The following is a 24,034-nucleotide window of genomic DNA, read 5'->3' on the forward strand; positions in this document are numbered from 1 at the left end:
TAATGTATAGTCTCATAGTACCATCATCTTTCCAATATTCAATTACTTATTCAAATGAATAAGAATCTAATTAAGGAATGCTTATAATTATAGTGACTTTTCATTTTTCAAAACAATGAATTGGCTTCTTTCTGGTCGTTTTGACGTTCCTTTGAACAATCATTGTTTTACTTCAAGAAATATTGAATTTATAGCTGAATTCAATACTAATAAACTTGTAATTTGTAACATTGATTCCTTGTGAGAAATTATTTAATGCTACACATTTCAATATTTTGATTTGATCGACTATCACTATGAGAGATTTGTTTTAGAAATATTAGAAAGCAAATTATGAAAAAAAAGTGGTAAAGAAGTGTTAGTAAATTGTCAAACACAAAACTCACCTATAACAAGAACATGAACAAATGATTCCAAAGGCAAGGGCAAAGATAGCGAGTTGAAAGGTTCAAATTTCACAGATTCGTATCCACAAACATTGCATATTATTGAAGATTTTAGCTGTCCATAAAATAAGTCTATGATTATTGATTTATTTCGCAAGATCATTGCTTCCCACGACTGAAATGAAATAGTTCACAAGTCAGTAAATTTACATTCTTCACAAACGGAATACATCCACAGTGAATATTTAAACCGTCCGAAAACAGTTATTTGTGCAACTAGAGCGCAAAGTGACACTTTTCTGCACCGAAATGAATGTTTACGCACGAAATTTGTTGATTATTATCCTATTGTTGATATTTGGTGTTTTTCAGTAGCATGCGTTTATATGAAACGTTCAATGACCGTACAATATTTGAAAACCAACATCTAGAAAGAAATTTCCGACATAAAACATGCTATTCTTAAAACGCTATTCTAGTCGAACGTTGGAAATAGGAATTTGTACTGGGATTCGGGAAAGTCATACGCATGATTTGATCTCCAAAACTCAAAAAAATCTGAATATGTAAGGGTACAACCACACTGAAAGCGGAGCGGAGCGTAGCGTGGCGTTCTAGAGCGGAGCGTGGCGTGGCGTGGTCAGAGCGTTCATGATACTCACAGGGAGCGTCTGAGCATCAAGCGTCTAGAAAATGTCGTTGTCCAAGTTTGCACGGACATTACTTTGTGAAAACAATTACTTGAAGTATTGGATTTTAGCTAAGTCTGCTAGGACAGCGTGGGTTGATGAAATTAACTTGATTCGTAGACTATTTGGTGAATATTACCATCTGTTTAATGTTTTAAGAAAGCATGAGTCCCGATTTTTTGAGTAGCCTACAACATGCGAATGTCAACTTCAACCTTTGATTATCTTTTGACGAGAGTGAAGCCTGATTTGGAAAAACAAGTCAATAATAATTTGAATTTTAATTCTAATTATTGGAGGAATCCAATATCTCTGCTGAAGAAAGACTTGTAATTAAAAATTAATTACAAAGTTTGTGTTTCTTTAATGATTACAATTTTTTTAAATAACTCAATATTATTTGTTACAAATGGTAATTGAGTGGAATATTTCTAATAAATTTATTAATTCAAGCCATCTAAATTCAAAATTTATAGTTTTCAAGTTTATTTCGGACTAAAATATTATAAAAATGAATATAAAAATATATGAATATATAAAAATATGTGAAATTCTAACATTTTCTTAGAGTTTGTCACCTATAAATTTGGAAGAAAAGTAGCACAAGAACTACCTTATTATTTTATGTACCATTGTTATTACATAAGTGTCATTTTTATTGTAAATAAATAACACTAAGGTAAACCATATTTCATAGAAATTTGAATGAAAATGATAAGAATAACCTTAACTACTTTTGATTTCAAAGTGCAATAGATGAATGTTCCCTTTTGAATAATAAAATAATACACATTACAGGGGAATTTGGGCAAACATTGAATTTAATATACTGGTGTACTAGATGGTAGTAGAAGATATAGTAGAACAAGTGCATTATTATGCACAAGAGTAGACTACTAGTATATACATTAGTAGGACACTCGCACTTTGACGCTCCAAAAAACAAACCAGCTTGTTCCAAAGTTTGACGCCTCGCCACGTTCCGCTCCGCTTTCAATGTGGTTGTACCCTAAGAAATGCGCTGATGAATTCACAGAGAATAAAGATTTTCTAATTGAAGCAATACGTTTCATCAAACTTAAAAAAATAAATGCAGCCGGACCATGTCTATTATACTACAAAAAATCACTTGATAACATATTTGGTTATCAAAATAATGATAATGAATAATCTTATTATTATTTCCTATTTTTATTGTTTATTATTTATTATGAGTAATATTTATACTAATTGCTTCAAGAGAAAAAAATCTTATTGAAGGAAGAGAGATGGATTATATTATTGGAAACTTAATCACAAGGAAATCAACTCACAAATAGGTAGAGGGAGTAAAAATTCAAAGTCATACTTCTGATTTGTAAAAATGTCAAAAACCTCAATTTCAAATAAGTTAATAAATGCTTGAGTTTTGTTTTATCAGAAAACGTGAATTAAACTTTTTTAAGTTTAAAGATGAGGTAACACCACACATTGATTGAAAGTCCACTTCAAAAAAAAATTAAATTCATTCTAAAAACGTAACACCACACAGCTGAAGAAGCTCATATTGAACGGAAAAAGGTTAAATTCACTACATTCCAATTTAATCGAGTGGAATAAGAATAAGAATCTTTACTGACCAATAAGTACATAATATTATACAATAGGCTTTGTCACTTTGTGAGGGCGCAGCACGCGACCCAGTCAAACATATTACAAAAATTAAGATTACAAATCAATTACCAGTCCAGTTATTTATGTCAGTAAGATTAAGATACTCTTCAGTAGAGTAAAAAGCCCTTTGCTTCAGCCAATAGGATACTGTTGGGATAATTTTTTTTTTGTTGGCAGGATCCTGATTGTGCGCGGCAATTTGTTAAACAATAAATATTACTGATACCTATGGCTTTTTAATGATTTGCTTAGTCTAATATATGGCGTAACTATGTTATCCCTGTGTCTAATTAGATGTGCATGCTGATGATAGTGTTGTTTGAAATCATTTATATTTTTTAACATAAATTAGGTTACAGTAAATGTACATAGATGGAAGAGTCATAATATTCAGTTCAATAAAGCTATTTTTACAAGTTTCATCACTCTTCAGGCCAACTATGCAACGAATAGCTTTTTTCTGTCATACGAATACTTTTTTCATCTCACTACTATTACCCCACAGTCAAAGTCCATAATTAAGTTGAGAGTGAAAAATACCATAATAGGTAAGAATCAAGACTTCCTTACTAACGTTACATTTCAATTTCCTTAACCCTAGAGCTGGCAGCTCTATGGCTTGAGACTCTGTTTTGCGAGACAGGTGTGGCAACCAGCTTTAGCCAGATGCCTTAAAACAACTGAAACATAACTCGGCTGCCATCTGTCGGATTTCTTTGGAAACTATACCATTCGATTAATTTGTTTGTGAACAGCACAGTGATGAAAACTAGACCACTCTAAGAGTCTCCTAGCTCTATGGAAATCTGTTTTTGTTGAACGCTACCAATCAGCTGTGTTTACAAATGTAATGACTGAGCGGCTGGTGATAAATAACATTGTCTATTATAAAATCTAGTAGATTATAAACAGCAATTTATATACTTTTGTGTGATTTATTAGATTTAGATAATGATAATGATTATAGTGATTCTTTCAAGTGATAGTTTAGACTATACTGAGGATAAAATTATTGAAAGCTTATACCCAAAAGATAGAGGTTAGGTACTTTTGTAGTTATGTTATAACTTTTTTATTATGCAATATTACAGATATAACTTCACATTTATTATAAATGTAGATTACTCTAAAAAGTATTTTAGTAATTTATTCAAGTGATAGTTTGGACAATACTAGGGTATTGAAATTGAATGCTCTAGACCCAAACAATGAGAGTTATGTGTTTTTTTCAGTTACCCATATGACATATTTTTGGGTAGAAGTCTTTTATTATGCAATTTTACTGGTTATAAATTTACATATTATAAATGTAGATGACCCTAAGGAGTATTTTAGTTATTCTGGAATCTGTGTAGTGTTCAGTGCAAAATACTTATGAGTGTTTGGAAATTGAAAAAAAAATTCAAATGGATTTCAAATTTTGGATATTGGATCATATGACATAAAATTACTTTTTTGGTGAGTTCTATTTCCACATATAATTATTCTTTGGTATTTTCTGAGAGAAATGATGCATGATACATTATCTTATGTGCTTTGGATGTATTCCTACAATTATTCAAATGAACCTCTGCAAACTTGCTGAATTCGACTTGAATTCAAGAAACATGACCCTGGCCATGTTTTTATTTATTATTTATTTTATTTATTTTTAATAGTTATTTACATAAATATTCTACATGACTAGTCCAGGTCAGCTTGCTATCCAGCATGATTCCTAATAATTTCACTGGCTTTAGGTACGGCTGGTGTTCAATATTTAAATTATTACGAAGAGTGAAAATTATATTCTCTGTTTTACCCTCATTAAGTGTCAGGCAATTTGCTCCGTACCACTCTTTACTACGGTCCATTGACAAAACAAGGCTGTCTAACATACTATCTACATTTACATTGGAATCCAAAATGGTAGTGTCATCAGCATAAAGCACAGAAAAGCTGGCTGGGTACATTTACATTAAAATCATTGATAAAAACTAAGAATAAAAAGGGCCCAAGGACCGAACCTTGAGGTACTCCAGCCAATACTTTCTTTGGCGTGAACCAATTTTTTTGACTAGATTTGGGCCTAAGTTTATAGTCAATTAAAGGACAATGAACATTCAGGTAAAACATTTATAAACGTAGATATCACACTATTTGTATCACAGACATTGAAAATATTCGACCAGTCGTAATAAGATAGACACCTATTATAATTATTTAGTCCAACAGCCGAGATAAGACGCTTTTTGCGGAATTCTGTTTCCTTGTCATTCTTTTTACTATTGGTAACTCCTATTGAAAAATTAACAAAAATACCTGCATGGTCAGATGTAAGGTCCTATTCATACAATTCATATTCTGTAAACTCAGGTTTAATACATGTAAACACATTGTCCAGGCTTGCTCTTCCCCTTGTAGGAAGGGAGTGTACATTATATAAATTGAAGGATCTCATCACATCCATGAATTGGAGGACCTCCGGTCTATAATCATCAAGTATGTTTATATTGAAATCTCCAGTGATTGCAATAGAAGAGTAGGGTTTTTCGGTGATAAAGCTTAAAACTTCTTCCAATCTAGTTAAGAAGTCCTGAAGATCAGAGTCAGGTGTCCTGTATAGACACATTGTAATACAGTTGTTTTGGACAATTTTTATGGCTGACATTTCAAATGCCCTATCCTCACAAAATTTACTAACATTCAGTTTACTATACTTGATAGAGGGACTGACTAATATAGATGAGCCTCCGTGTATGAGTGGAGGTGTCCTGCAGTAATAGGCTGCTAGGACGAAGCTACCTGGGACATATAGTGATATCTCATCATAATTTAACCAGTATTTATTAATACATAGAATATTGGTGCCCTTCTCCAACAAAATTTGTTCTATCTGGTTCAGCTTGTATTTTAGTGTGCAGACATTTATGAAAAAAATGTTTAATTCACTCCTGTTTATTGTTGAATCCGTCTGTTGTACTTCTACGCTGGTTAGGTATTTACTGCTGTCGACTCTGCTATGCAGTTTAAATTATTGTAAGAGTCCATTGCAGTTTGCGGTTCGAAGGTAAACTTCAAAGGTATAGATTTGGAAACTATTTCATGATCACAAGCTCTCTTATCGACTAAACCCATGATTTTATCACACACATATTTCTTTCCTAGCCTGTTTAGATGTAGTCCATTTGATGTGTGAAAACGTCTACCTATGTTACTAATATTTACAAAAGTTACATTACTAAAATGCTTACATAAGTTAAAGTTTTGTTCATTAGCCTCCTGAATTTATTTGTTGATGGCTGACCAGATTGGGAGATCATGTCTGCGAGGGACTGAAAATACAATCACATTCCTAGCCAGTTTGTTGTGCAGTTCCCTTAGTTTATCCTGGAGAGAGGTGTGAAGTTCCTTTCCTTCATTATGAGCAACATCATTTGTACCAACTAAGAAGACGACTATATCATTGGCACTTGGTTGAATGATCAAACTACATCAACCTCAACTACATCCTTGAATCTAGCTCCAGGTTTCACTATACCAAGGAACTTATGGTTCTTGGCATTGAAATGCTTGTAGACGTCCCTACCCTGGCTATCAGCATACAAATGTACGTTCAACGACTTAGTCCTAGCAGTCGTTTGTGGACGACGTGTTGGCTGCACATGGTTGTGGTCAACGTCCCCAGCAGGTAGGGGTGGTGAGTCGCTTACTTCCAATGCAGAGAATCTATTTTGAGTTCGAACTGAGGGATTAGGAGCACGATTTTTCAGTCTGGTATTGTACTTAGGTCTAACAAATATTCCATCAGTTTTTTCCGGCTGAATTGTGTGAGTTTCTCAGAGTCGGATTTTAGAAGACTAATGATTGCATTCTTATCCTCTATCTCCTTCTTTAATGATAGCTTATTTTTATTTAACATTTCAATTTCAATTTTTAGGATTTTTATTTCATCTTCCGCTATCTCTTCGCAATGTAATGACTCTTCAAAATCAAGTTTTCTTTTACTTTTTTCTAATTCTAAAGAATTCAATAACAACTCTTATTTTCTTTAGTCATATCGGTAACACACTACTGCAAGTCGTTATTTGTTTAGATAGATGCATCAAATTTGTTCAATAGCGACGTGATTTCAGGCACTAAATCAATTATTTCATCACTTGAGTACTTTTCACATAACACTGAGAGGATTCCATGAAGGGTTACTGCAGTCTCAGCCACTTCCTGATTAATTAAGTCGTTTTTTATATCATTTAAGTGTTGCTGTGCCATACCATTGGCTTTGTCATATTCACTACGAGTTCTAGTCATTTTGAACTTTTCTAAAATAACTTGGGTGCTATTCAACTATTGAGGACAGGAAAGTATAGAACGGTGTCGAAAGAGCCTAGAGAGCTTTCAAGGCGGGAGAAACGGGAAGCTCCTGGTTAGAGGAATACGATTATATATAAGGAATTGAAATAGCAACAGTATGAGATCCCATAATTAATATTATTGTTCTCGTAATTAGTGATAATACAATAGAGCGCGAAGGCAGAAAAACAGTTTTAAAATTACCGCGTCTTCTACACCTGTTTTAAAACAGTCGTTGTCACAGCAACCGGCGACGCTTCAGATGTGCTTATATCAAACTCAAATTGCCGGCGGGCGAAAGCAGAACAACAAGAGCACCCTTTTGGAGCCTCTGAAAAAATCACTGATCTGGGTTAACAACAAAAAATCACTGATCTACCTTAACAACAAAGCATCCAACTTCTGCTGTTTCTAGCCGATAACATTATTCACTGACAAGTAACAATACTCACTTACTCTTCAAACCTAACCTTCAAAACGTTACCAGATACTTCAACTATTCCATCTAAACTCCCTACACTTTTTTAGAGTAACAGTTGAAAAGTCTGTACCCAAACACTAATAGAGAATAAAAAATCAACTTAGATAGCAAACTTTTCACTAAACTTCAAATACCAAGCTATTTTCTACAGAACAACAACAGACATAACATTCCGGCAGTAGAGACTGCGCGCGCACATTCTTTGCTGAGCGCACATTCAAGCTGCGCGCGTGCAAATTGTTCTTTGGAGAAAAAACAGCATTGGTTTAGAGAGGAGTAATGTTGTCAAGTTTTATGTGATAACCGCTAAAAAGCAACCACATCTAAACGTTTGGGACTGTACTTCAATCATGTCGAGTATCATTTGATTTTAGTTGGATAGTGTGACATGGGATTCAAGTAATTATTTAATTAATTGATTTTTTGTGTTTTAGATTTTAAAGGAAGAAGACTCTGGTATATCATTTTCCGTAGTTGGACTTTGATGAGAAAATTTCATTTAGAAAGTGGGCTAAGTAGTATTATTGCAGTGACAATAAGATTTTGCTAACTAAAGTCTCAACGACACTGAGAACAAATTAAGAGATATTTGTTGGTTCTCACGGATGTGTTGGCTCTACAAGGCAAGGAAATAGCGGGTGTTTGGTAGCCTGTAGATATTATCACAGAGAAATATTGCAGACCTGGCAAGTACTCGCTTGCCAATTTTCGTGAGAACCGATTCTTCCACGAGCAGCAGTTAGGCCTTCTGGAACGCTGACGTGGAGAGGGAAACGTTTTCCAGACCTAAAACTACCAGTCGTTAAACAACTGAGTTATCGAGCATATCAAAAATAATATATTAAAAAAGTGGAGTTATATTTCGACATCATGATAGGCTAAGTGTCCAGTGTATTGGGATTACGGTGGAAGTGATCTTTATAAAACTTTTCACCCGACCGAGACTCATTTGTTGTAGTAAAATTTTATAAAGTATTTGTAACCAGTTTGCAGAATCTTATTGGCAGGTAGTTTTTAGAAATGAAATTTAAATAGAATGTACAGTATTATTTTGTTCCTCAAATTTCAAGTAAATAATTACTCAATAAATAAGAAATTAATTAGGTAACAAAATGTTGTTGTTTATCACGTTACCATGACTCCTTTAAAGTTATAATTGAAGATATTCTAAACCCATCTGGAGCGGTTACAGTATTAACAGGTATTGATAATAGTCAATTCTGTATCAAATATTCTATATAAATACAACATTATCATCAAATAGAAAATCATAATATTTGGGTGAGATATTTTAAAAAATTAAAGTACCTAATGTATAATAGTTTCACATAAGTTGCATATGAGTGAATAGGTCTCGTGATTGACAACGCTATGTAAGCCTCCATTCAATCAATTCTGGCTTGTTACCGTGATTCGCACTACAATAGACAAAACTATAAACTAATAGTAACACCACACAGATTTTTCAAGTCAAGTTTCATGAAAAATTGACAAAATTGATTTACCTCTTGAGCAACAATAACATCGGGCCGACTATTGCTTTCTTTGAGTACAGTATAAGGTTTGTCAGCAACACGATTCAAATCCTCATGAAGACCGTCGAGCAGAAATGCCAACAGCTCTTGTGAGTCATGCTGTTGAGATCCCGTGAAAAATGGGGCAAATTTTCCAATTGTCCACTAAAATCAGAAATCAATATTCAAGTTTGCATTCATCGAATGATTGAAATTCTATATTTGTGATGAATACTGTCAAATTTTGTATAATATATAGTAATCTAGTCTAAATAGACTAATGAGCAATTTTTCTAAAATAATAAGGTTTAAATTAATAAGAGGTACTTCTCTTTCTAAAATAATAAGGTTTAAATTAATAAGAGGTACTTCTCACCAAGACTTACCACTTCTAGAAACGAACTTGAAAAATATATATTGAGAAATAATAAATATATAGGCTAATTAAATTATCATGTATTATAGATACACATTCTATAATGGGATGCTACACGATAGTTTAAGGAAATTAATCCAAGTATGTAAAGGACTTTTTTCCATATTGTAAATGTTTGGTTTTTTCATGTTTAATAAATACCTCGACATGGGTTACAGGACAGAAAAATTAAATAAATAAAATAATTCTCACTATTAACACTGCTCTGCTTGTGACACTTTCACTCCACAACACTACATAATTCGAAGGGTTTGGTCCGCTTCAATCTGCACCGCATATGTGTGTTGTCAAGTAGCTGAACGACTTTTTCATTTTCATGCTGTTGGATTCTATCTACATGCTTGCGTGCGAAGCATGGTGGCACCATTGAAAGACTACAATGAGGTGAGTTATTTCGAGGAACTTTAAATAGCTCAAATAGGATATTTTTTAAAATGGAATTAATTTCCCAAGAATTAATATTTTGGAGAATGTATACTCAAAATTCCATGAACTTATTTGCTACCAATTCGGAAATTGACCTCCCCCAAGATTTCTAATTTAGGCGCTCATATCTCTAAAAGTATAAATGATAAAAAAAGTTTTTCCTTTTCTGTTCCATATTGGTACATTGAAATATTCTGCAATGTGTTCCTAATTACCTCACATTGATTTATTGTGTTTCCAAAACTATTTATTAGAAAAGTCGTCAGGGTGAGCCTGAGTAAAAAACAAATAATTTTATGTATGATATTTTATGGCAACTAGTAATTTTGGTAACTGACCCTCAACTTCAATGGAGCCAATGTTCTAAATTGACCACTCCATATATCTTGAATTAGATCGCCGTATTTTTTGGCTAGGTGGCCTCTCATCCCCATGGTATTTGACCTACCAACAGAACGATAAGTTCAACATTTAATTACAAAACTGCAGACTGAAATAAACTCAAGGTGAATATAAAATTACTGAAATGTTAAGGGGGTTCGCCAAATTAATTTTTAGTAAAAAATTGGATTTCTGTTTTTTACATTTTTGAATTCTCCCGGTCTTTCTGATGACAATGATGAAGCTTTTAGAGCTTTGTTTTGACGAGTAAAAATTAATTTTTGAGACCGCCGAACTGAAAAATGTGTTAACTGATAATTTTTCGTCGGCATTTTTAGAAATTTTATAATGTTTTTCCACATTATAATGCTGATGCTGTATTAGTTTTTGTTAGGTTGGCTAGCAGTGGCACATACTCATCAAGCTTGTGAGTTTGTGAACATGTGAGCTTCTTGTTTTTATTTACATTACATCTGTTATGAGGTTATGTTTGCCATAACCAAGTATTAGTGATTACAAAGTTTTCGTATTATTTTGTAATGTATTATTTCGTGATTGAGCAAAATGCCGACAGTTGGTAGAGTATTTAAAAAACGAAAAAACGTTCGGAAACCTAAAATAACTATCACTCCTGAAAATTATTAAAAAAAGTTTTTTGATCAAAAATTATTTCAAGTTTTGGATGTTTTGAAAAAAATTATTTTATGTAATACTGGAAAATGCCTATGTCTTAGAATAGAGAAATAAAAGGGAAAAAACAAAAAAAGAAAATTCATAGCTATATCTTTACTGGTTGTTGAGAAAAATGTACCTGAATATTAGAAATTTTAACATTGTTGGTATAGGAATTTGCGAACCCCCTTAAATCAATGTCTCACATTATAGAGCTTGGATTGATCTCGAATGATCGACACTCTTAAATGCTCGGTTAGTCAAAAATTTTGATCAACAAGGTGAAAAGTGATAATCTGGAACTAAATTTTATATTCATGAAGTTATTGAAATGACTGTCTAATTTAAAATTTATCAATAATGACTGATTTATAACTTGTTACTTTTAACATTGATCAATGCTTCTTTAACTTAAATTTGATTCATAATTAGGATCATAAGGGCCCCATTACACCTACATTTATAGTGACTAAGTAGGAGAAATGAGTATTATATCGATATCTTGACTAGATAAAAATTGTACAGTGAGTAGATATATGTGGACCAAATATACGCCGAAGAATTTGGGCTTGCCAGCCTTATTTTTTGTACTCTTTTATTAAAAAAATAATGATAGCTTCAATAATATCTGAGATATAGAGATATTGATCTGAGAATGAAGAGTTCACTCATAGGCAACTACATATTTTATTTTGTACACGCAACCCTGTATTTTGCCGCCGTATTGTCATCTTTGGCCAAAATGCCGAGGTGATGGATTGTCGGGGTCACACCTTGATGGCGTTCATCTCAAGGATCAGTGTGATCGGGGTCACACCTTGACAGCGTTCCCCTCAAGAATCAGTGTGATTCACGTGTGATCACACACAGTCGGAATCGGGTAATAGTTCTACACAAAATATGCATGCATACAATACTGGATGAATAAACATTAAAATAAATGAGTAAATGGCTTTGAGATGAGATGGATGGCTTCGGAATGAGTAAACAATGTATGAGATTTTATGAAAACTAGTAATAGGATTATGGCAAAATTACATGTCTAACTTTTCACCTGTTCAATTCATATAGGTGCTTGTTGCCCAGAAAGTATTCCGTGAGAATTCTAGTATTGCTAACACATTGTAAAGCTGCGTTCATGAAGCAAGTGTTTCCCAAATTGTTGAGGCCAGTCACACCTTTTTCCGTTTGACCAGCTGGAAATAGAAGAAATTATAAGTTATAATACATTTAGATTTATTAATATAAATTCATGGATCAATTTCTCCCTTGGAAGATAAAAAAATCAAATAATCATTCGGAAGTGCGGGAAGAAAATCCGAACCAACTAAAGCAAAGTTTTATTAAGACCCCGTTATTTTCTCAAAGCATCTACCCATTATTTATTTATTGACAGACAATGAATACAATGCAGGTGAAAAAAACAGGCATTACCCCAAAACTGTTTTCAACCTTAATTTAAAATAAACAGTCTAGAGGTTATCAGTCTACTCACCTTCAAATGAGAAAACACTGAATTGAAACTCGTAGATGAATAATGATAATAATAATTACTTCATAATTTATGAGAAAAGAGTTGATGAGACAGCACAGGGAAAAAATTAAAAACGATCCTTTGTTGTATGAAGAAGCAAAAAGAAAAGAAAGAGAGAGGTATCATGCTCGTAAGCAGGCGGGAAAAATAAAAAATATAAATGAAATGTCATCAGGAGAACAAAGAAAAGTTCGGAAAGCATGGCACCAGAGAAGCAAAAAATGTTACAATGAGAAGAAGAAAGCCATTGAATTTGAAAAAAAACGTTGGAAGACAATACCCCTCCAGGTAGTCTTGAAAATTTAAATATGATTGTTGATAATTCAGCAGAGTCCTCAAGAGAGAGATCAGGAAAAAAGAGAAGGCGTAAACATAGGAAAATGCTAAATGATAAAATAAAGAAGCTAGAAGAGAAGCTCAAGAAGGCTAAAAAAAATGAGGCAAAATATAAGAAAAGGTGTCAAAGACTGGAAGCAGCAAAGAAAGATACCCCCTTGAAAAATGTAGAAAATCTAGTAAGAAACCAAAGAGTGTCACCACAAGTGAAAAAACAACTAATTTTTGGAGAGGCTATAATAAAACAACTGAAAGAAAACTTCAAAGACAAAAAAAAGTCCAGAAATGTTATAGTTGGAATAGCTGGGAAAATAACAAAAAAGTATAAAATGACAACTGCTCTTGGCAGAATGCTAAAAACTAAAAGACTCCAAAAATGTGAATCAAGAACAAGTTTTAATAGAAAATATGAGCTCATTAAAAAACAAGTAGAAGAATTCCTTCAAAAAGATAAAAACCGTCGTTTATGTCCCGGAAAAAAGGACACAATAACTCGAAATAAAAATAAAATGCAATAAAGGTACTTGAAAGATTCAATGAAGAATTTGCACAAAGAATTCAGTGCAGAAATGCCTCAGAAGGTGAGTTATGCAACATTTTGCAAGTTGAGACCATTTTGGGTGGTTTTTCCTAAAGTGACGGATTTTTCCTAAAGAGACACGTGCAAATGTGTTCTCCATGAGAACATGACTCTTGTTCTTGAGAAACTATTTCAAAGGAAAGTTATCTGACCCAAATCAACGTACGAGCTATGCAAATACATGTGTTGTGAAGGAGATATTTTGAATGAGAAATGCCTGGAAAGACGCAGCAATATGTGTAAAAGTAAGAAGCTTGATATGCTGCCAAACACTGAAGACAATGACACTATCACCTATTATCAATGGGTGATTAAAAAAGTTCCTATTACTGTAAAAGGAGTTCAAAAAATCTGCCAGAAAACTGTGAAAGAAGAATTCACCTCAACAAACAGAAAAGCATATGACCTTCTAACAAAATCAATATTGAAATTTATTATTCATGTATCAAACATAAAACACCAGAGATCCACTATACAAAATATTAAAAAAACCCTCAAAGCAGACGAAGTTTTAATACATTCCGATTTCAGTGAGAATTATAATTGCAAGTACGAAAGTGAGGTGCAATCTGCACATTTTGGTGACTCCAAGGGCCAACTCAGCCTCCACACCGTAGTAGTTTATTTTAAATGCCAAGACTCTTCAGAGGTTTTACCTAAATCGTTCTGTACTGTTTCCAATGATTTAAGACATGACTCTGCAGCAGTTTGTGCTCATTTGGAGCCTATAATCAAAGAAGTGAAAAACATTGTACCATTACTTAACACCATACACTTTTTGAGTGATAGTGTTGTTAATCAGTACAGAAACAAAACTATGTTTTATTTGATGGGTACTCAATTAACCAAACTTACAGAAGTAAAGGAGCTGCGATGGCACTACTCTGAAAGTGGCCATGGGAAAGGTGCACCGGATGGTATTGGGGGGTGTCTAAAGAGAAATGCCGACAATCTTGTTGAACTAGGGAAAGATATCTCTACATTTGAAAAGTTCATCTCCGAGTTGAAAACCAAATGTCCAGGTGTAACCATCCTTCCCGTATCAAGTGAATCCATTGATCAATTTAAAACTACTGCTTCATTGGAGACTTTCAAAGGAACTCTGAAAATTCACGAAGTAGTTTGGACCAAAGATGAAAGCAGTTTTCTTCAAGCTAGGGCATTAAGCTGCTTAGAATGTGAAGCTGGAACTACTTGCAAGCACTATAATATTGGCAACATACATCTCAGTAGCACAACGTGATTAACAGATTTGTCCAAGGAATCATTTGCAGATTTGAAAGCTAGAGATTGGTGTATGGTGGAATATGGCGATGAATTGTTCCCGGGGGAAATTTTAAGAAAGATTACATCAAATCAGTTCGAAGTATCATGTATGGTCAAAGCTGGGAGATTTTGGAAGTGGCCTACCAGACAAGACATTTTAATCTACTCTATAGATGATATAAAGAACAAACTTTCTCCACCAGTCCTTGTTAATTCTAGAGGACATTACAAGTTTGAATGAAATAATGTGTTCTAAATGAAAGAAAGTGTGTACAGCTTGATATCACAATACATTTCAATACGTACACACTTTTATTTATAACACTTTATTATTTCATTCAAGCTTGTAATGTCCTTTCTTGTTTGTCAATTGCCTGTAACTTGACAGTGTTTGTAACTCTGAACTACGCATTATAATTATATAAGCTACAATATAACATACAATTAGTCAATCATTAATTTTCATATTGTTTTAAATCTCTGCATGACCCATTAATATAGTTTATTCATATATTTAAATCAATTCTCACCTCCGTTACTATAAATCTCACCTCCATGAATAAGCAATATAATTTTTCATTTTTTCTGGAAGAACAACACATATTTTTTTTTTTTTTGACCACTACTGTAACAATAATCCACTTCATTCTACCATTAAAAAAATATAAAAATATTTGAATTTTATGAAAAAAAAATAAAATAAAAAAAATCGAAATGTGCCCAATTTTTAAGAATGACCCATACGAAATACATGTTTTACGGATCATCACGGCTGAATTACTGAACTGATCAACTTGACTTTTTTGCATGAAAATTTCTAATTTACCGAGGATGGTTATAGGCATATTTTCAGTTCTTCAAACGTTCAAAACATTAAATTTTCAGTTTGTCAAGCTTTCAATTCGTCAAGTTTCCAGTTTGTGATACTTTGCTTGAGTGGTCATAAGTTATACCCATTGTTATCGTATAGTAGCTGATACAGCACTTAGAATAGTATATAAGCTCTAGTAATTAAGATTCTTTGTCTCATTTCTGTATTTTGGGCAGTAACTATGCCGGTTTGTTTCTTGAATAAATCTTTTTAAAAAGGATGTCACGTGTTCCGTTTACTTAACTGGCGCCCGAACAAACGGGACCGCAGACGTTTCGGTAAAGTTCAATTAACTTTTTTTTTCGCGACCAACTGTCTCGAATCCAAAACGCGAGTGTAACTCCTCATCTGCGGCCTACCCTCATCACTCTGGAAACAAATGTACAGCCTTCCATCCTGGCAGAGAGAAACAACACCTGGCGGCCCCTGACCAACAGAGAACCAAGCGACACGGATTCATCCACGGACGAGGACCAGGATGATCCAAGTACGCTCTCCAAACCAGTTGTGAGTAACAAACAAGAGAACTTCATCAAACCCTCAAAACTGCATCCAGTCTTATCTTGAACTTCAGATATTTCAAAAATGGGAACAATCACTAAACCTATTTCACATGAACTCTAGAGATACATATCTCATTACGATGGTACTTCTCACAAGTTACATCAATTCATATCTACTTGCGAAGACCTTTCTATCGGCTACTGTGCTGAGAACATTCAAGAGAAAGACGCTAATCACTGGATTCAAAAATGGGAACAATCACTAAACCTATTTCACATGAACTCTAGAGATACATATCTCGGGTCCGTATCACAGAGACAAGTTCTCACAGAGACAAGTAGTGTTTTTGAACGATATTAGTGTCACAGAGACAAGTTTCATAGGAACAAGTAGTTTTATAAATGGCAGTCTCACAGGAACAAGTTCCCACAGAGACAAGTTGAGTCTCACAGAGACAAGGTGAGTCTCACAGAGACAAGGTGAGTCTCACAGAGACAAGGTCTGTTTCACTGGAACAAGTAGTGTCAGTGGAACAAGAAGAGGGGTAGAGTCCCATTCGAACAAGTGTAGTGTCACAGAGACAAGGTCAGTCTCACAGGAACAAGGTTGGTGTGGTGTGTTGCCTACACATGAAGATGAAGGCATTCCATTTGCTCTAATAAATGGGATGTCATCTGTTTTTTAATATATATACATATATATTATGGTGACATGAATAGAATAGAATGACTGCCTTTATTTTTCTTAGAAAGCGAAGTTAGGGCGCAGTCGACCCTCTCTTACACTCAACTCTCTATCAAGTATTATAACAATACGAAAAAAATAAATACAAATAATATGATTAAAAACAAACAATAGTTAAGTTATCTACTTATTTAAAATAATAACAAATTTTAAATTATTGAAAAGAAAGAGAAAAAAATGACATTGAAAATAATACATAACAATGCTGAATGATAGTATTTTCTGATACTTCATCACTTCAGTAAAAAATAAGACACTACAGAATACAATACAGTAGGCCTACATAGCAACTGAAGTGTTTGCTATACATTTCATTTCCTACTTATTATCACTATGTAAATCTCGAAGTGGATAAGTAAATATACATTATGATTTATTTAAATAGTAAAATAGAATCTTCCATCAATCAACAAACAACGTCACAAACAACGCTCCTTCAATCCACGTGACATACATATATAAATATATAATTTACATATGTTAATAATGTGGTGACATCATTTGAAGCCAGCTTTAAACGTTTCTCCTGTGGAGAAAAAATGATGAATTTAGTAGACTTTTTAGTGGATCCTAGACATTCAGATTCAAATCTATACATAACAATTGATTCCCCTTTTCATCCAGGATATTTGTGGTTTCTTAAAATTTCGATTTATTGACCGAGCGAAATGAGTTCTAAGATTCAAGTCGACGGCTTTGCATTTCTCTTTATGTTTATATGTTCCGCAATTACGGCGAAACGCAGCAATAGATTACCATGAAATTTGACAGGTATATTTCTTTTTAAATTGTGCCTCGACGTATATACAAGGTTTTTTGAAAATTTTGCATTTTAAGGTTAATACAATAGGTAAAGTCTCCTTCGAACGCCAATATTACAGTAAAAATCAGAATAGAATCATCCATAATAATTCAGCTGTTGAGTGGATTTTTAATTGCATGCAATAATGCATGCAATTAATATATCAATGTAACTTAGTAAAAAATCAGCTGTCGTGTTGACTATTCATTGCATGCAATGACGCATGCAATTAATAACGGAAAGAAAACATAGTATTTTCTCTCGACCTTTATCTGCTTTCAACTCGGTCTGACCTGTTGAAGGAGATTAGATTTTGATGTTAGCATATTTTTGATACACTAACCCCAACAGCCATTAGCCGTTTTCACACCGACATCTTGCCGACACAACATACAAACAGGATTTACTCTTATGGACAGTATGAGACGAGGCTGTGTTTTATAATTGCGCGAGGTCTACTGTTCATAGAACTACTAGTCCAGGATTAAAATGTTGTTTTACCAAAATCATCAAATATTTAATAATTCGATACAATGATACATGTACAAATGTGAAGCTGACTTGCACCGAGGTAGAATCAATTTAATTTTAAATAATTTGAAATATATTTAAAGTTGTTAGGCTTCATTAATTCATTGAACACCTATTTTATCATTATGTGTTACCAGAACCTATTAGAATTATGTAGATTGCCTTTAATGAATAAATTGAGTTCCATGTAAATGTATTATTTCCACCAAACTCCAAAATAACTATTTCAATGTGACTTTTAATTGTTCAGTCAATATAAAATAATTTTGATTCTGCAGTAACTTATACATAAGTGATATCAATGTAAGAAAGAACAGATTATATACTTCTAGATGAATGTAACAATATTGGAAAGATGTTATCCAACGGTATTTGAATACACCCCTGACTGTTACTGTATGGGAGTACCACCAGTAATTTATAAGTTTTCAATTCGTCAAAAGAGTGGTTATAGATAAAATAGTGTACTCAACGGTTATAATCTTCTCCTATCTATATTTTTTCTCCTTATTATTGTTCATCTTCTTCCTGCCGCCAAAGTGCAGTACTTTATACCTGGCAATAGAATTTTTAGAAATAGAAGCATTTGGTTAACTTTGGTTTTACGCTTCAGTGAACATAGTCTATGAGCAGGGTAGTTCTACCTGGACACCACCGATGACAAATTGACCGGGCTTTCCAGAAGTACCTAACGGGAGACATTTGCTTTGTTTCATGGAAGCAAGGCATTGTAATACTGAATGAGTATTTATAGTTCTATAAAGCAAGGCCTTTTGGTTCTAATACCCGAGACGTCAGTCTGCAGATTGTTGTTATGGAATGCAGAAAACTTCTTTCACCAACCTTAGAAACTAAATGCTGTTTCAAAAGATTGAAAAGATAGCATGCAAAATCTATGGTTATGGTTTATATATATATATATATATATATATTATATATATATATATATATATATATCTGTGAGTGTAGCGTAAGGGACACACTATTATTCCTCACCCACCATATAGCATATAATATATCGAACTCTGTCACTCCCACTCAACCACATCACTCTCTTACACATACCCTTTCCTTCGGGCTCACTCTCTCTCACTCTCTCTCTCTCTCTCTCTCTCTCACACATGATAATGAATTAAAACGCAGATTTCTGTCTTTGACACTAATATCATGCTTTAGTTAGATCAATAATGTTTCAATTGCCATCTAAATCTAGGTGAACTATTTGTAACACATAAACTAATAATTAAAACCACCCTAAATAAACCTTGATTAGTCCCAACCGATATGGTTTACAGTAACTTTAAGGACATGACAATAAGACAATAATTGTGGGTTGGAAACGTAATTTTGAATATTTATTATAATAAAATATAATCCCATTTTTCTGGTGCTCCAAACTCGTTATTTAATAATAAACCTACAGTTTAAGAGCCATCACTGATAAATATGTCACTTAGTATAAATACAGAAGAACAAAAATCATAAACCTTATTCCGGGACACTTTCTCATTAGTTCTTAATTCTCGTATAGCCTATGTGTGTGATAAACGAAATTTGAATTTGAAATCACAACAATTTTTGAAAAACATACAGTTTTGAACTACGTGCTTATTCTACGAAAATTGAAACCCCTTTCTTAGCTGGCGTCTAGGAATAAGAAATATATTGACCGATAAATACAAACAATTTGGATGTAGATTAGGCGATTTGGCCTTGTCTAAAGGATTCATCTTATAGTCTGTTATACAATAAATGAGCAATTCAATTCATAACATCTAGTAGTCATCTTATGAATAGTGTTATCATTCATCAAATCAGTCTTATCAAGTCATAATTATCATCACCCAGTACAATTGAATAAATTAAATCATACATTGAAAAAAGACATAAACTATTTATAAACTCACAGCACTGAATATCATATTTTCAACAATTTGAAAATTAATTTACGGAACAATAAGCATTTTCATTCAGAATTACATTTAGTGCGTTTTTTAATTTATTCAGAGGCAAGTTTCTTCTAATATAAGATAAAGGCAGATTATTGAACATGGAGTACAGTAGATAGGAATAAATTTCAAGCTCTTACTCAATCTGACATTGGGAGTTACAATACTCTAGTAGTCCAGATAACAGTAGACCTCACTGAACATCCTTTGCAATGTGGTAACGAGAATATTCAGCCATCTACTAGAAATGCTATCTACTAGGAATAAAGTCATTGTAATAATATCAGCGCTTTTATAAAATGTTTGCCAATGGCCCCACTAAGAAATCTGATCAGGCTGGTTGGAGACTTCCAATCAACCATACATTACATTACATTACATTACATTACCAGGGCTACCAGACATTGTTTTGCAGTAGTCGTACTATATCATAATGGAAAAAGTAGAACTTTGATATGAAAGTAATGAACTCACTCCGCTACAAATAAAATCTATTGGTGTGCTAATCTAAATGTTGCACTACTTCAATCCTGTAAAAATGAATACCGGTATAATACTTATTCTGAATTGATGGAATCCCAAGTCCCATTGCGCTTATGATAATTTTAAATGTTACTTTATTAACTCAGTAAGTTCAGAAAGTTATTGCTCAGTTGAATCAGAGCTACGATTAAAAAGATGATTTGGAATTATCAAGTGGCACTTTTTGTTTTTCACTGGGATTTTCATTTTGTAACATGTAGAGACGCTTGTAGAACAACAATCTGTTAAATTTTTTATGGGAAAGATTTTATGAGGAAAATGAAGTTTTTCATTGACATTATCATCCGTAACTCGGAACGCCATGATAAATCTTGGCATCTAAAGCTGCGTTTACACCAAAGTTATTAACGAAATGTTAATAACTAATCCTCACAGATTATTATAGATTGAACGGCACATGAAAAACACATATGTTCATCATGTGTATGATAAGTTATGTTCAATCTAATAGAATCTATAGAATCTATTGGTGTTGACCCAGCTTTACTCTGTGACTGTCTGGAGTTAATATTATATCAATTTGAATTTACAATTCGAGACCGCAGCTCGGAAAAAGAAGAGATGATTAGCTCATAATATTGGGGACCGAGCTTCGCTCAGGAGTACAAAAGCATAAACAATTTATTACGAAAGAAGGAATTATAATGAAAAACCATTTTGGCCATGTGGTTTTTAAGAAGCGGTGATGAATAGGTCAGTGGTAGGCTATTTGGCTTTTATATATTCCATTTCATATTCATATTGATTATTCTTTCGGGTTGAAGGTTATATGTATACGTATTAGATATATTGGAATAGTTATCTTGGAGTTTGGTAGAAATATATTACATTTGCATAGAACTCAATTTATTTATTTATTTAAGTTATCTTCTATCTGATTCTAATAGGTTACCAACCCATCCCTATCTTATATGATAAACCTTCAATCATAATCATATACCTGCATGATTAAAAAACAGCAGACATTCAATTTACTAGAACAAATAATGGAGTGCCTTCAAGTTCAGATGTAGGCAACACGCCTAACTTCTTCCTACATTCGCTACCTTGTCTCTATGACACTGACATTGCTTCTGTGAAACACCTTGTTCCAGTGGGAACTTGCTTCTGTGAGACTGCCATTTATAGCGCTACTACTTTGGACGGAGACCTTGTCTCTATGAAACTGCTTGTCTCTGTGGGAACTTGTTCCTGTGAGACTGCCATTTATAGAAATACTTGCTCCTGTGAAACTTGTCTCTGTGACACTAATATCGTTCAAAATCACTACTTGTCTCTGTGAGAACTTGTCTCTGTGAAACATCCCCCATATCTCATTACGATGGTACTTCTCACAAGTTACATCAATTCATATCTACTTGCGAAGACCTTTCTATCGGCTACTGTGCTGAGAACATTCAAGAGAAAGACGCTAATCACTGGATTCTTTTCAAAGCTGCTATGTGCAAACTTGAAGGACCAGCCGAAGCAGTAGCATTCAACAACAGTTGTTCTTCAATAAAAGACTTGATAAAATCACTGAAACAAAATTTTTCTGATAACAGATCTGTACCTGAACTCATTGCTGAGTTGACTGTCATAAAATCCTATCAAAGGGAACATCCTATTGAATTTTTGAACAGACTTAATGAAAAACGTACAAATGTAATCACTAAGTATAAGCTAGATGGTGTTACAGGTTTACTATTAGAAAATTTGATTTGTCAACTGAATGCTACACTTGTAAATACTTTTGTGTGGAGTTCACCCAACATTAGGGTCACATTTGCAAGTACTACAAGTACAAGACCTAGATGATGCTAGGAATAAGTTGATAAACGATTGTAGTATTGTATTACAGCAACTACGCTACAAAACCACTATTGAAATAATGAACAGGGTAGATGGTAGGAAACTTTCCAACAACACAACAACATTTAAAAATCCTAATTACGAACAAAACTTTCAAAAACAATGGTAACACGACAATTATTCTTTCGAACAAACACACATACCCTTCCAAAGTAGACAACAATTTTCACCACACAATGTTCAACAAAATAACTTCTCCCAAAACTTTCAACAAAATTTTTCAAATCATAGCTTCCAAAAACAAAACTATCGTCCAAACTTTCAACAACAACGTTTTCCACAACAAAGCTTTCAGCAGCAAAATAGTAATTTCAAACCTAACACACAAGTAAGTTCGTCAAACAGTTCGGCTATGCGTACTCAAAGAACAGACCCTGTACAAAAATTGAAAACTTACAGATCACCATATGAAGTAAACTACTTAGAGGAAGAACCAGAAGATAGCTACAATCAGAGCCCGATTGAAGCTATGCAATGTCAAATAAACACTTTGACTGAATCACTCAACAAACTCACCACCCATTTTTTAGGGTCAGGCCCCCAGTTTTCGGAGGACCCCCTAAGCGACTCGACTTGAATTTCTTACACAAATCCCTTCCTTACTTTCTTACGATCAAAAGAAAAGAAAATGGCTAGTGGACACAGGATCTGCTAAAAACTATATGCATCCATCATTGGTCTCTCCTGAGATCACTCGATACAAGGAAGACTTTATTGTAAAAACTCCTAATGGAGAAAGTAAAGGAAACGAATATATTTTTTCAAGAATGACCAATGTACTGATATAATGGATGATATAATAATTTTCTCTGATAGCCTTGAAGAACATTTAAAGCATTTGAAATCGGCATTTATGAAACTAAAAGAACACAATTTGAAAATTAAACTTGATAAGACTGAGTTTTTCAAGCGTGAGTTGTTGTATTTAGGGCACATCATTTCGGAAAAAGGTGTGATGCCTAACCCCTCTAAAGTTGAAGCCATAAAAAACTTTCCAATCCCTAAGACCGCCAAAGAAATCAAACAATTTCTTGGACTGACCGGTTACTATCGCAAAATGATTCGAAACTATGCTAAAATAGCTAAACCACTCACTGCTGCTTTGAGAAAAGATGTAAAGATCCCAATAGCAAGGACTACAGGGAGGCTTTTGAAAATTTGAAACTATTGTTACAAAACAGCCCCATCCTACAATTACCTGACTTCTCGAAACAGTTTCTTGTCACCACAGAAGCGAGCAACTTTGCCATCGGAGGTGTATTGTACCAGAAGTTTGATGGTAATGACCTCCCAATAGACTATGCATCACGAACACTTAATAAGAGCGAGGTTAACTTATCGACTATAGAAAAAGAGCTACTTGCTATTGTATGGGTATGCAAACATTACAGACCATATCTATACGGACGAAAATTTCTGATTCAAACAGACCACAAACCTTTACAATGGCTTAGAAACATAAAAGAACTTAATTCAAAACTACTCAGATGGAAGTTACTTTTAGATGAATTTGACTTTGAGATTAATTACGTGCAGGGAAAAACCAATCACGT

The 24,034-nt window shown here is 33.6% G+C and overlaps 1 protein-coding gene across 5 annotated transcripts in view; it reads right to left on the minus strand.

Moving 5' to 3' along the window:
* The window catches only part of LOC111064485 (ubiquitin carboxyl-terminal hydrolase 32), a 236,805-nt gene that overhangs the window by 96,140 nt on the left and 116,631 nt on the right, over window positions 1-24,034 (minus strand). For all 5 annotated transcript variants that reach the window (XM_039443337.1, XM_039443336.1, XM_039443335.1 and 2 more), the window contains 4 exons: window positions 12,025-12,166; window positions 10,256-10,361; window positions 9,047-9,220; window positions 387-561 (listed from right to left, as the gene is read on the minus strand). In XM_039443337.1, coding sequence (XP_039299271.1) covers window positions 387-561; window positions 9,047-9,220; window positions 10,256-10,361; window positions 12,025-12,166 — 597 coding nt within the window. The remainder of the gene's footprint in view (window positions 1-386; window positions 562-9,046; window positions 9,221-10,255; window positions 10,362-12,024; window positions 12,167-24,034) is intronic.

Source organism: Nilaparvata lugens, chromosome X, assembly GCF_014356525.2.
Source record: "Nilaparvata lugens isolate BPH chromosome X, ASM1435652v1, whole genome shotgun sequence".
NCBI lineage: Eukaryota > Metazoa > Arthropoda > Insecta > Hemiptera > Delphacidae > Nilaparvata > Nilaparvata lugens.